This window comes from Crassostrea angulata, chromosome 5, assembly GCF_025612915.1.
Source record: "Crassostrea angulata isolate pt1a10 chromosome 5, ASM2561291v2, whole genome shotgun sequence".
In the NCBI taxonomy this organism is placed as follows: Eukaryota; Metazoa; Mollusca; class Bivalvia; order Ostreida; family Ostreidae; genus Magallana; species Magallana angulata.
The window spans coordinates 43,632,726-43,645,926 of record NC_069115.1 but is presented as its reverse complement, the minus strand read 5'-3'; the positions used below and the strand labels follow the sequence as shown (position 1 = coordinate 43,645,926).

At 31.2% G+C, this 13,201-nt stretch overlaps 1 protein-coding gene across 1 annotated transcript; it reads left to right on the top strand.

Moving 5' to 3' along the window:
* Positions 1 to 8,182: 8,182 nt before the first annotated feature.
* Positions 8,183 to 11,332, top strand: LOC128186033 (ganglioside GM2 activator-like). The gene is made up of 4 exons (XM_052855758.1): positions 8,183 to 8,341; positions 8,876 to 9,077; positions 9,536 to 9,704; positions 11,157 to 11,332. The coding sequence occupies exons 1-4, from the start codon at positions 8,269 to 8,271 to the stop codon at positions 11,280 to 11,282; spliced, it is 570 nt and encodes a 189-aa protein (XP_052711718.1). The 5' UTR covers positions 8,183 to 8,268; the 3' UTR covers positions 11,283 to 11,332.
* The last annotated feature ends 1,869 nt before the right edge of the window (positions 11,333 to 13,201 follow it).

Genomic DNA, 13,201 nt, shown 5'->3' with positions numbered 1-13,201 from the left:
ACATCAATAGAGTTGCCGATAAAAAAAATTAAACATACCTAAGGCGTTAGTTTATGGAACAGATACAAAGTTATGGACCCGGGGTTATTGTGAGGAAAAGCTGAAAACATAATTTAAGAATTTTCGGTTTATTATTGAGATTTTGCTACAATCAAGTTTAGAAATTTAATGCAGCCTTCCTCTATTTTTTGACACGTACAAGTATATATTCATGTTTTTAAAAAGATCTGTTTGACAAACCTTACAATAAACCGCTTCAGCCGTATAACTTTATAGATGACTTCTACACAAATGTATGAAGAAAAAAACCACTGATGGCTTTAAAATAATTGAGATACAAATGTATACCTGCTTTTATAAACTCTAGACAACGAGTAAAAATTTAAAGTTTGATTTTTTTGGTCGATGATCATTTTAACTGATCGATATTTGAACAGTATTTTGTAATTTTTAAAGCATTGAAGCTAAAGATTTAAATGACATTCAGGTAAATGAATGGTAGGCCTAAAGTTACATTTCACTGTAAAACATATTTGTGTCACCTAATACATGTACATTGAATTTTCAACAGAGCCAAGTAATCATACAGATAATGAAATGTGCATTGCTTACAGAAGGGTAAATTTGAAAAAAGAAAAAGGGGGTTAAAAACCTATAATCCTGTTTTAGAAATACAGAAGGCATCCTCAATAGACATACATCTAGATATGAAACTGAGGCATGTTCTCCTAACCAATAGATGATCGAATGAAGAAATTTCAACAGAAGTTGGAAGAAAGTGTCCGACTACGGATGTTTTTGAAATATGTTTTAGTTTGTGACCATATATCTGACTAAAGCACAGACCTCTTAATAGAGGTCCTGTGCTTTAGTCAGATTGGTTAGTGATCGACTTCACGTTGCTCTTTTTTTTTTAATGTTTCTCAGAGAAGATTGTATACAAACAACCAAACTTAAACTTTATCTTCTTTATACGGTGCGTTGTTGGACTTTTGTTTGATGCGATAGCGTTTGGAATTCTAACGGCTACAGCGGAAAACATAGACTATGATCGCTTCAAAGATATTTTAATCACGTATATATATAGTTTTCATTGTACTGTTAGTAATCATTTATTGTGTAAAAAGGATGTGTATATTTTTATTTTTGCACAAATTGTCAAGTGCATATCGCCATCTGTAGCCACCTCTATCATTCTTCACAACCCCTTCCAAATTCGAATGGGAGACATTTGAAACTAGTATCAAAACCATAGATTCTTTTACAACCATATTTTCTGCCGATGAATTTTTTTTACGGCCTTGCTCATATTTGTTTCAGATTTCAGTCCTGTCAGTTTCTATAGAGCTATGAATTAACATAAGTTTCCGTAAGAAATAGAAGGATTCATATTCGGTCGGTATACATACATATATATAATTTTTATTGACAACTCGGACTCCTATCATTTAGATATATAAGATCTGCTTCTAATAATTGTGCAACGAACAAAAACCAAGTTAGATTTTTTTTGTGCGTCGATAAGCGCTACAACCGAGCGATAGTTGAGCAGCTTTTGCAACTGAATTTTTTTTAAAATTCTTTTTTAAGCAGTAAAGCCAAAATTAAATGACATTCAGTCAAATGAATGATAAAGTGACATTCCACTGTAAAACATAATTGTGTGACATGATTATGTATTGAATTTTCAGCGAGTGATCATGCAGAGAGTGAGACATATATTGTTTACAAAAGAGTAAATTTAAAAAAAGAAAACGGGGTATAGAAGTTCAGAACTTAAACCTGTTCTAGCATTACAATAAGCCTTCTCAATAGACATATATCAAGATATGAAACCGAAACAAGTTCTAGGTCCCAGCTAATGTGTGTTTTAATGAAGACAGGATTTGTTAATCAGAATTTGGAAAATGTGCGATTGTGAATGTGATTGCGATTTCCTAATCTGTGACTTCACACTTCTTTTTATTAGATGCTTTTCAGAAAAAGTTTTAGATAAGCAACTAAGCACAAATCTAATCTTCGTAATTCGATGCTTTCTTGGACTCGTGTTTGATGCTATAGAGTTTGGGATTTTAACTGCTACAGCGGATAACATAGACTATGATCGCTTCAAAGATATTTTCATTGTGTTTTCACTTTTTAATATTGTGATCTTAATACTTTTCCTGTTAAAAAAGAAAGTGTATATTTTTATTTTTGCGCTATTTTTCAAGTGTATATCGCTATCAGTAGCCATCTCTATCTTCACAACATCATCACAGTTCGAATGGGAGACCATCGAAGCTAGTTTTACAACCATCGATTCTGCTGAAGACTTCTTTACGGCCATGCTCATATTTGTTTCATTTTCGGATATTTGTTTGAACATCGCTGCCCTGATTTTTAAATTTTTGTGTTTTTGTGTGAAGATGGATAAAGGCAAAGAGCAATGTTGTAAGACATTTCGTGAACTCATGTGTAAACCTGGAGGACAAGTCGGAGTAAACGATTAGACGTTTTTTTTTATTTTAAATTCCTTCCCTGGTTAATTTTTTCAAACATTTTATGTTACATATATGTGCTTTTAATACTTGGTATAAAAATGACTCGAAGAAATTATAAATTTATGAAATTATCTTTATTGCAATTAGATGCGTTTGAGTAAAACAGCTTTTAGAAAGTTTATACTTTTTATAGCTTGATGAATGAATTCCGACAATATACATTTTTATATATTTTAGTACGGTAAATATACCGTAAATGCACGTATTGAACGACTTATTAAACGTAAACTGTATTTCCCAATTACAACGTTGAATGCAAGAGTGCTTCGAAAAATTCGATTATCACTGATAGTAAAATTATAACATATTAAATGCATCAAATTACAGAGTCCTTTAATTCAAAGGTAGTTAGAAGACCCTGCAGTTCACATTGAATGCACACTAGTATACAATTCAATACTCAGAACACTCTTTTATAAAAATATTAATGGAACCCCGGTAAGGATACAAATCAGTGTTTAACACCCACAGGTTGCATTTACATGTATTCATCTGTACAGGTTAATATTCGTTTAGCTGACCTATTATTTTATATATTTTATAGACTATGCTGAATTGAACTTACGTATCATGGAATCCATAGAACTTAACTTAAGTAATTATTTGATAAATTACCTGGTTCGACAAGATATTTACCTATATGCATAACCCTGTGTTCTAAAAATGAAAAATGTTTTGCGAATTTTTGTATAAATCTCTGAGTCCGTCTAGAGCTGTCTGTTTGCGCAATTTTGTCCTGGCTAAACGTCTGTTTTAGAGAATCTTTGAAAGAACTGAAGGATCGCTCATGCCGTAATAGTGTGTTAAGACTTTAAACCATTTTCATCGAAGCAAGATTATTGATATCATTCAAAAGTCTATATCACTTCTAATCTGTAGATAAAAAAATGACATTTATAAAATGGTTTAATCAGAGTGGGCAAGAAATATTCTTCTTTTTTTTTTATCTAAGTTTTGATAAGAATTATTAATTTGATATTTTGGACTTACAAATGTAATTATGCGCGTAAGTGCGAATTTCGCAATCAAATGAATAATCATTTTTGTTAATTCTTGTTTGTATGAATTTACATTTGATTGAACCAAGTTGTAAAGACTCGAGAACAATAATCAAAATATCTTTGGTTTATCTTCAATGCTTCAGGGTTTATTATTTTTTTAGGAGTTGTATAATGTTACTGTTATATTTACGGATTAGATACATCGTAGCGTTCGTCGTTAAAAATGATGGCACGTGCCTTTAATTGTTCATATCAGGGGTGAAAAAACATGTACATTTGTATTTTATACAATTGATTAATGAATGCATTTATAACCCTTTCTTATGAGCAATCAATATCATCTCAGATATCGCAAAATTATTCCCACGAATGGTCTGCCATAAATATGACCGGAATGTAAAACAGCTGTAAAATCTGCTATATAGTAGGTTTACCGAGGGGTAATCTGGCTGTAAAAGAGGGGGAAATCCACTATATAGTCAGCTTTCCGTGGGGGGAAACAGCTAAATAGCCATTTTTCGGGGGGGGGGGGGGCTGCTATATAGCCAATTTTTTTCGGGGGAAAATGGCTAAGGGAAAAGGGCACGATATAACACTGGAATCAGGTAAAATATTGACAAAAACGAGTAAAAATATTAATCAACGGATTGGCCGACTGTCAGTAAGCGTACTGAATATTGATTGTGTGTTTACGATGATGAAACAACAAATGTTTTGATAAAAAAGAACATTTATAGCATAGACACCAGAAGATTAAAAATAAAAATTTGACATAATTATGCTTTAGACAACGCATTTATACTTTGGAAATCTCCGACAGACAGCAATCATTCAAATGAGTTAAAAACTATTGTTACATTGTTACTTGGGGGAAATGAGGGCTACCAGGAAGGAAAGAAGTTGATAATTTCATTTATCAGCATGAATTAAAGCATGCCGATCCTGATCATAATGTGGATGTTGCTAATTCATGGCGGGGCAATGGCGTTGAAAGAGAGCTTGGAGAAAGTACAATGTAACACGTAACAACAGTTACGTATTAAGGAGTTTCACCAATCGTAACTTCAATTATATTATATACAGCTATATACCAATACTTCTACTCAACAAAACTATTTCTCACATTTTTTTTACAACCAACTTCCATAGGCGATTAAAGATATAGAGGTGACCAAACTTGGGTAATATTACCGTAATAACATAATTATGATGACTTAGATGGAACGATCACCGAGCCGGGGTGAAACCACAGCGCCTTTGTGTTTCGCTTTGGCAGCAGTAAACCAAGCAGAGAACATACTTAAATATAGAGAAATACTCGGCAACACTTGTAAAGACAGAGAAAGATTTATATAATCACCCGAAGTACCCCAAACTAATCAGTTATAATCAAGGCATATTGCAGAGAGGAGGAATATACGTAGTAGTATGGTTCAATGGTAAAAGGACTGAAAAATTGCCAGAAGTTCATGCATGGGTTCCATATTTTGGTTAACAGGAAGCAAGGATGAAATGAGAACCTCCACAAAGCATTGCATGCATGTCTTTGTCATATATAAGGTCAGTGAACAGAATAAGAAATTATCAGCAACAGTAAGGATTTGTTGAAAAAAAAACCTGTATGTAAGCTAAAACGGGGCACTGTGATGTTCACTTTATTTGAGTGTTCGGTTATAAACATCAATTGACGCAAGGTCGAAGCAGTCGGAAAGGACATGACAAAGACGCAAGGGAGCTCGCTAACGTAATGAAGGAAAGAACAAGAAAGAGAGGAAAAGCAGCAAGAAAAGGATGCTCGTCAGTCCAGACAAAGAAGTGACATCATTGCGATCTGACTTGGTGCTTATTGAACCAAATCACACAGAAGCGTATCTTTAGAACTGGCAGTAGTACAGAGCCAATAAGTATGTGGACGTCTGATTGCAGACTGTTGGAAATCATTACTGTCATTTGTGTACATTTATGCCTGTTGGTTTTACTTTTTGTGTTTGATTTGTATTTAAATATCTTTGGTTGATTTTATATACATTTATTTTGCAAAGAAGACTGTTGGTTTTGCACTTATGGTCATTGATAATATTATTTTAGATTGCTGAATTTAGTTTATCGTTGATTTTGTAAAAATTTATTTTTTGCCCTTTCCGCTGCCCATATTTTACATCCTGTTTTCATAAAACATGTTTTTTTATTAAACATAAAACTTTCTGTTATGGCTAATCAATAGACCTGTTTGAAGACAATCCCTTTTCTTATAACAACCCTCCCAAAACGATTCATTACTAATTCCTATTAATATAAACTAAAGTGATATCTGGTAACAAAACAGAGAAATACATTTACTTCCTATTCAGATTGATAAATCTCACGTTTTAGGGAGAGCTCTTTTATTAAGCCCTTAAAATGAACTATTTCCTTAGGGCAAGAACAAGGGGATATATATATATATATATATATATATATATATATATATATATATATATATATATATATATATATATATATATATATATATATATATATATATATATATATATATATATATTCCTGTCGCTGAATCGGCGAAATAGCTATGCCACTCAGAGCCATTAGATAAATGTGTGCAATAAAATTTATTCTTTATCATATGTGTTCAACGAAAATGGCCATGTTTAAAGAGACGTTCAGTTTAATACCAGTTGTCGAGTTTTGTGTAGGAGTAAAGACTACAATCAAAGGTGAGTGTAACGAAATGAATAGTCGATGTATAGCCTACTACTAGTTGAATACTTTTAATAAATGTCTTTTTCGACAAAATTTTTACAATATGACAGACAAAAACCTATAAAACTTTTAAAAACATATTTTAAATTTTAATGATAATAAAGATATTTTTATTTGAATTAATGTATGTACTTAATGTTTTCGAGTTCAATTTTAAGTTTGCTTTAGAAATCCCTTTTTTTATACTTATGCTGATGTACGTAATTAAACTACATGTACCATCTATAAAAACTTGGTTTACTCTAACTTGGAGCAGGCTTGGGGTAATGCTAAATGTAATGATTAAGCTCTGCAACTCATTAGATATTTTCAAAGTAATGATAAGATCTGTAATTCTACAAAATTAGCATTACAAGTGATGGTAATGTATTGCATTTCTTTCATATATCTAGTGTAATACTGGCATTACTTTGCATTACTATGCTTACTTATGCATATTCGTTTGCATGATGCAGTTAAAAGATGAAACATATGGCACTTTGATGATCATAAAACGCAACTGTAATTTTGTATAAATCTATAAATTTGAACCTGATAGTGAACATGAACCTGTAGATATGTTTATAATAACTTTTGAAAAAAAACCTCTTTATTTAGCTTTATATTTTTAAAACTTATTATTGACTTTTACAAAGTAATGACAATGGCACTGAATTACTTTACTCATGAAATGGTAATGTAATGCATTACTTCAAGAAAATTAAGTAATGGTAATGGTAATCTAATACCCAAATTCATGAAGTGAGAGTAATGTAATGCATTATTTAAGGATGTACTTTGCCTCAAGCCTGACTCCAAGATATGTTATTGAATCGTGATGGATTAAAAGTAAAAGTGTATCAAACGTCTTGTGTTAAATATAATCACTATCTATCTATTCATAAAAAATATTTATATTTAAGCACTATAGGAATTATCCTATAACAGGTTGTCTTCTGTTGCGTGCACAAGCACTAAATATGAATTTTGTTTTAAATTGATCACCAAATCTGAAGAAATTTTTTAACACGTACACATGTGTACACTAAAAGAAAAACAAATCATTTGAGCTTACTGCTGGAACAGAAAGTAACTTCACGATACAGATTACCGGTAAAAATACAAGGAAGAAATACCATTTTATCTAAGACCGTTAAACACAGGAATCCATTCTAACCATGCAAGCGGTTTCAATTGACATAATTCTATAGCATTTTCTTTCCATTAGTATTGAATAATCATTCAATTCGATTCTTAATTGTTTTAGGAATTTAATTTATCAATTTATTTTTTAAAAAAAATTGTATTAAAGACAACTGTAGATTTAAAAGAATTCAAACAGTATCTTCTCAGAAAACCTAAAATTCCTATACCTTATTTTTGAGAATATGGATAACTCTGATTTAATGTGTATTTCAAGATAAGAATTTGTGTTGACTGATGTCATCTTAACATTCACGGGCAACAAAAAATCCAGGTAAACCGATCAATACCTTTGAGACGCGGTAATCTCAAAACATTTAATGAAGATCAATTACCAGTCTGCGGATATTCAAAACAAAAATTCAAAAATTCAAAATTGACTAAAATAATACAAACATTCAAATTAATTTCTCAACATTTTTTTTAAGGAAAAAAGATACTATTTCTTTATCTACATATCTAATCTACTGGTATGCTGCTTTCTGAAAACAAAATCTGCAAACTGCACATAACTTTTAAAAAGAAGTAAGGAAATAAAACTTCTTGTACACAAGCCTAATCAGCTTTTTTAACATTGATGGATCATTATCAAATATGTTTAGCTGCTAAATTGATAAATCTGTTCACAATGGGCGTACGAGTCAAAATAATGACCACGTTTTTGTTATCAAGACCAGCTGATTTCTTATCATAGGATTCCATAGTGTCACGCCACGCACGGCCTTCGATTCCTTACCTACAAACGACCACCGGACATCTTTTTCAATCTCACACGAAACAAGATGATCTCTCTCGTCGTCCTGCTCGTAGCTCTCTTCTCTGTGGAGGCTAAACACTTGGTTTACAGAGACTGCAGTAAGTACAAACCAGGATAGGTGGTCATAGGGAAAAATATATTCTTTTAATACATATGCATATCATTGAAAAGAAAACATATTTATTTGATTTTTTCAGCATGGGATTGCAAAAATGGATTTCTCTTCAATTTTAGATATATGTTCATGCAATAAACATAACAGGCTACAACTATTTTTTATCGGAAAATATCTTTATCTTTAATATCAAGGAAATTACAAGGGAATTTCAATACGTATGAGGATTTTAAATCAATACATGTATAATTATATGTTAAGTAGCTCTTTGAACTGATTTAAGTACAAACTTAAATATGACTATATTTGACATTCGCTTTTTATGTTTTAAATTTTTAAAAGAAAAGATACAGAGAAAGGCAAGGATTATATAGTGTCATAGGAACATATATTATATCTTATCTAAATTCCAAATCAAAGATGTAAAGAGATACCTTTGTTTCAATATATAAAAAGATTTTTATTCATTAAATGAACAGAACAGAATATTACTCATACATAAACTGATTGTTTTCAGACAGTAGTCCCAACAAAATTGCCCATGTCACCTCAGCTCACTTGAACCCTTTCCCCGTGGTTGTACCCGGAGATTTGACAGGAGATATTGTTGTCCAAGCCCCTAGGTTGGTGGAGGGGAACCACTACAAGCTAGATGTCCACATCCAGAAGCACGCTTTATTCTGGATCACTGTTCCATGCATCTCAAACGTTGGAAGCTGGTACAAAAAAACTTCTGTTTTTTAAAACATATTTAGTTTTTTTTTGTTTTTTTTGGAACGTTTTGCGAAGAACATATTAGCCATGTTAAGTGGTAAGACAGCTTGCAATGATTCATCGATAATAAACTGTAATAAACGATTGTTTACGTACAATGCACGTAAGCAACTATAAACAACAATCACAACACATAAAATACTGCTTGTTTATAGCCACAATTATAAGCGCGATTTATCATTATCAATTGAAAGAATTGAAAGAATATGATTATGGTGTCAGTCATCTTCACCATAAGTGTTTAGAAAGAAAACGTTAATGATACATGTTTATTTTTTACACAATTCAATAAAACTCAATTAATTTATCTTTTTATTTTAACCCAATTAACCTTATCATTATTTTGATAAAAAAAAACACCTAATATTAAAGTTTTCAAAAACATTACATATATTCTTTGTAGTTCCTATAACTTATGCGATCTCCTCGGACCTAACACCACAGAATGTGCCCCTCAACTGAAATCTCAGAACCTGCCATGCCATTGCCCCTTCCAACCCGGAACCTACACCTTACAACCAGCTACCTTCAAAGTCCCCGAAATGAGCGGCATATGGTCTTGGTTGGCCTCTGTGAGTATTCACAAAAACGCCAATTAGAACTTAGTATAGTCTGTCCAAATACTTTATGTCGATTTTAAACAAAAATGCAAACATCTTTCTAGAAAGTACAGTTGAAACCAGTTGAATCCAATGTAAGAAAAACCCCAAGATTTTCTCATTTAATGTTATCTTTTTTACCCGGAGAAATTAACAAGAACGAAAACATTTATAATGAACATTATAATTGGAAAAGCTTACATCTTTTCTCCACTCAGAGTAACTCTTAACTCTTTTCATGAAAGAAGTGATCGTTCAGAAAAAAGTTTAACCCCCGATGAGGGAAAAACGTATTTTTTCTGCAACATTAGCTGACTTTATACCCGCATTAATCAAATTGTAATCTGTGATTATAGATAATACCAATGTTTTGCTCTCTTCCCTTTATACACTGATAGATACACAATTTAATGTCTTGAACCGAAAGAAAATAAGAAAAATTTATCATAATGTCAATAATTCCGAAAATTCAACAACCAACCTATTGTGTGACCAGGTGACACAGTTTCATGTAAATCATAAAATGTACATTTTTTCATTGTATGTTTGCTAACGCTTCGAATCAATTTTATAATGTACAGACCAATACAGTCCAAAGACGTATTGTTGTTGGGTCACGAGCGGGGTTTGCATAGGCAAAAAGAAATAAAAATCACAAAAATATGTCAACAATCTTACAATATATTTTTAAATTATTCAATCACTGAAAATTATATATAGATAAGTTATTAGAAATCATTCTTTGATTGTTTTGAGGTGACAAACTTCTTCCTTCAGGCTTTATTGGATTTGACCAAATGCGACCAAATTGATTATCTCATGATACTCTAAGGATAATAAGATTCCTTATTCCTTAAACTAATTATTATACCTAAATATGATTATTTTATATTATAATAATAATATTTAGGTATCTAAGATTCCAATTTATGAAGAAAAAGAGAGACAATAACTTATAGATATCGACATATTTTGAATAATCATATGTTGTTCCGTATAATAAAAATTTATCAAGATACATGTTATAAAAGTATGAAGATTTATTACCCTTAGAGAAATCAATAACTGTAATAGTAAGAAAAAAATGGCATTTTACATTTAAAAAATTAGGAGATTAGCGGTAGTGTCTACAACCTGGGGCCACATACTAGTAACTGTTTATAACAAACGTTAAAATTACGTTAAAATTATAAAATAAAATATGTACGTAAAATCGGGTATGCATATTATCATTTTAAAATCACCGATATTTTCACTAGGAATATAATCCTAAATTCTACTGCAGAAAACAACGCAATGCACTACAATATTACTTTTATGAAACTGCTGATCCAGTTCGTTGTTTTCATTAGGAATGTTAGTTCGGTGCCAGAATTATATACACTTCGGAGATTACATAAAGAACGATTTTTTGTTTGTTTGCAGGGTGACTATCGCGTGGACGCTAAAATCACTGATACAAATACCGGAGAAGAGGTTGCTTGTTATCACGTGGAGGTTTCCGCCACCCAGCCCCCATGTAGCGGCTTCCTCTGTAACATTTTTGGTTAAAATGGTTAACAAAAAATAAATTTTTCAAGTTGAAGGTAACACAGAAACAATGTTATTTTCATAGAACTAAAAACAGCTTGTAATTTTACATGTACTGGTATTTTTATATATAAAAAATGTATGTAGTAATGTATTCTGTTCATTCTGTAAACTGTAGCCCTGTTTATAATGAGAGCTAGGAATGGTGCCATTCAATCGAAGTAGAAGTTTTGATGATAAGATTTACAAAAAACCAAAATTTGCAGTCAAATATGATTTTCTGCTAAAAAAAACTACATGTCTAAGTTTATCTTCAGTTAAAAAAAATAATTTTTTTTTTAAATGTTCAGGATTTTTAAACTCATTTTTGTATGATTCAAAAGAACGTAATTCACTTTTGAAACTTGAAATCAATATACGTGTAGACCTATCAGTTGAGACAGTTCAGTTCAGTTCATTTATTTGCTCAAAACCATTTCAGACATATGGTACATGAGAACAAAAATAACATTGAAATATACATATAAATTGGTCAGAGGTAAACATATATAAATATACAGGTAATAGAGTTAGGAAAAGTTATACAAAATGAATCTCATGGAGGACGGACTACCTCGTATATCTTTGTTATAAATATACACAATTTTCTCAACAATTTCATGTTACATGTTGTAAGATACGAAAATTTTAGCACACTTGGTCTAGCCGAAAAAGTTTTGTTTATAAACTTGTTCCGGACTTGTGATATTGCATCACATTCTAAAATATAATGAAATTCATCGGCTATACGTTTTGTGTTACAGAGAGGAAAAAATCTTTCATTTAATGGGATACCCTCCCATCTTCCCAGTTCAACTGGTAGATGGTGATTTGAAGTACAAAATTTGTCAAGAATTTTTCTGAATTTCAGGGGTAAAATATCTAATTATTAAAATATTTTTCATATCCAAAATTTGTTCTAAAAGTTTTATATATAACTCCTTTTGATGAATTATTTATATCAGCATGCCACTTTTGAATAAATTGATATTGTAATCTCTGTTTAACTGCGGTTGAAACCCATTTTTTGGTTAACAATATAATTTAAAAACTGACTATGCCAAACATTTGATAAACCACATGAGTTAAAAACATGACGAATACAATCAATCCAAGGGTTAGTACTGGTTGTATTTTCAGCCTGATTTAACAAGTACCGGTATAATATATTTGTAATGCTAGTATTAGTACTAGAAATTAATTTAAACCAGTATGATACCAATTTACCATTCTAGTTAATACAATTACAGATAAAGGAAAACGACCTGTTTCTCCGTAAACCATATAGTTTGGAGTACTACTTTTTAAGCATAAAATGTGCTTTTAAAACTTTAAGTGATCACGTTCAATACTATCAAGTTTTTCAAAACCCCATACTTCGCAACCATATAGCAATACAGCACAACCATTTTATCAAAGAGTTCTAACTGACATGTAACTGGTAGATTAAATTGTCTAATTTTTCTAATGACACCATACATTGCCATTTTGGGCTTGTCAAATGAATGTTTTTTGGCTTTTAAAAAAGAGACGAATCATAAGAAGCACTATTAGACGTTTTATAAGCTTTTAAAAGCTACATAATTATACTCTTTAGGCATTAAACTTTAAAATTACAGTCAATTTATCGGCACTATAATTGGAATCCGTTTTAGTTGTGAAAAGAAAAAACAAAACGAAGATAATGAAGTAAATCGTAATTGTAATGTGTACTGATTTAACACACTGTATATATTATTTTTTGTTTTCGTAGATTAACTAATTACGAGTTATATCACAAATGTTTAGTGCTAATAAAGTAAGGTTAATTTTCAAACCAACAATATCAAGAGTACCTTGGTCAAATATTTATCAAGCCCTGCCGTCACAAACTTTCTTCATTTAGTCAATACTCTCGCTGA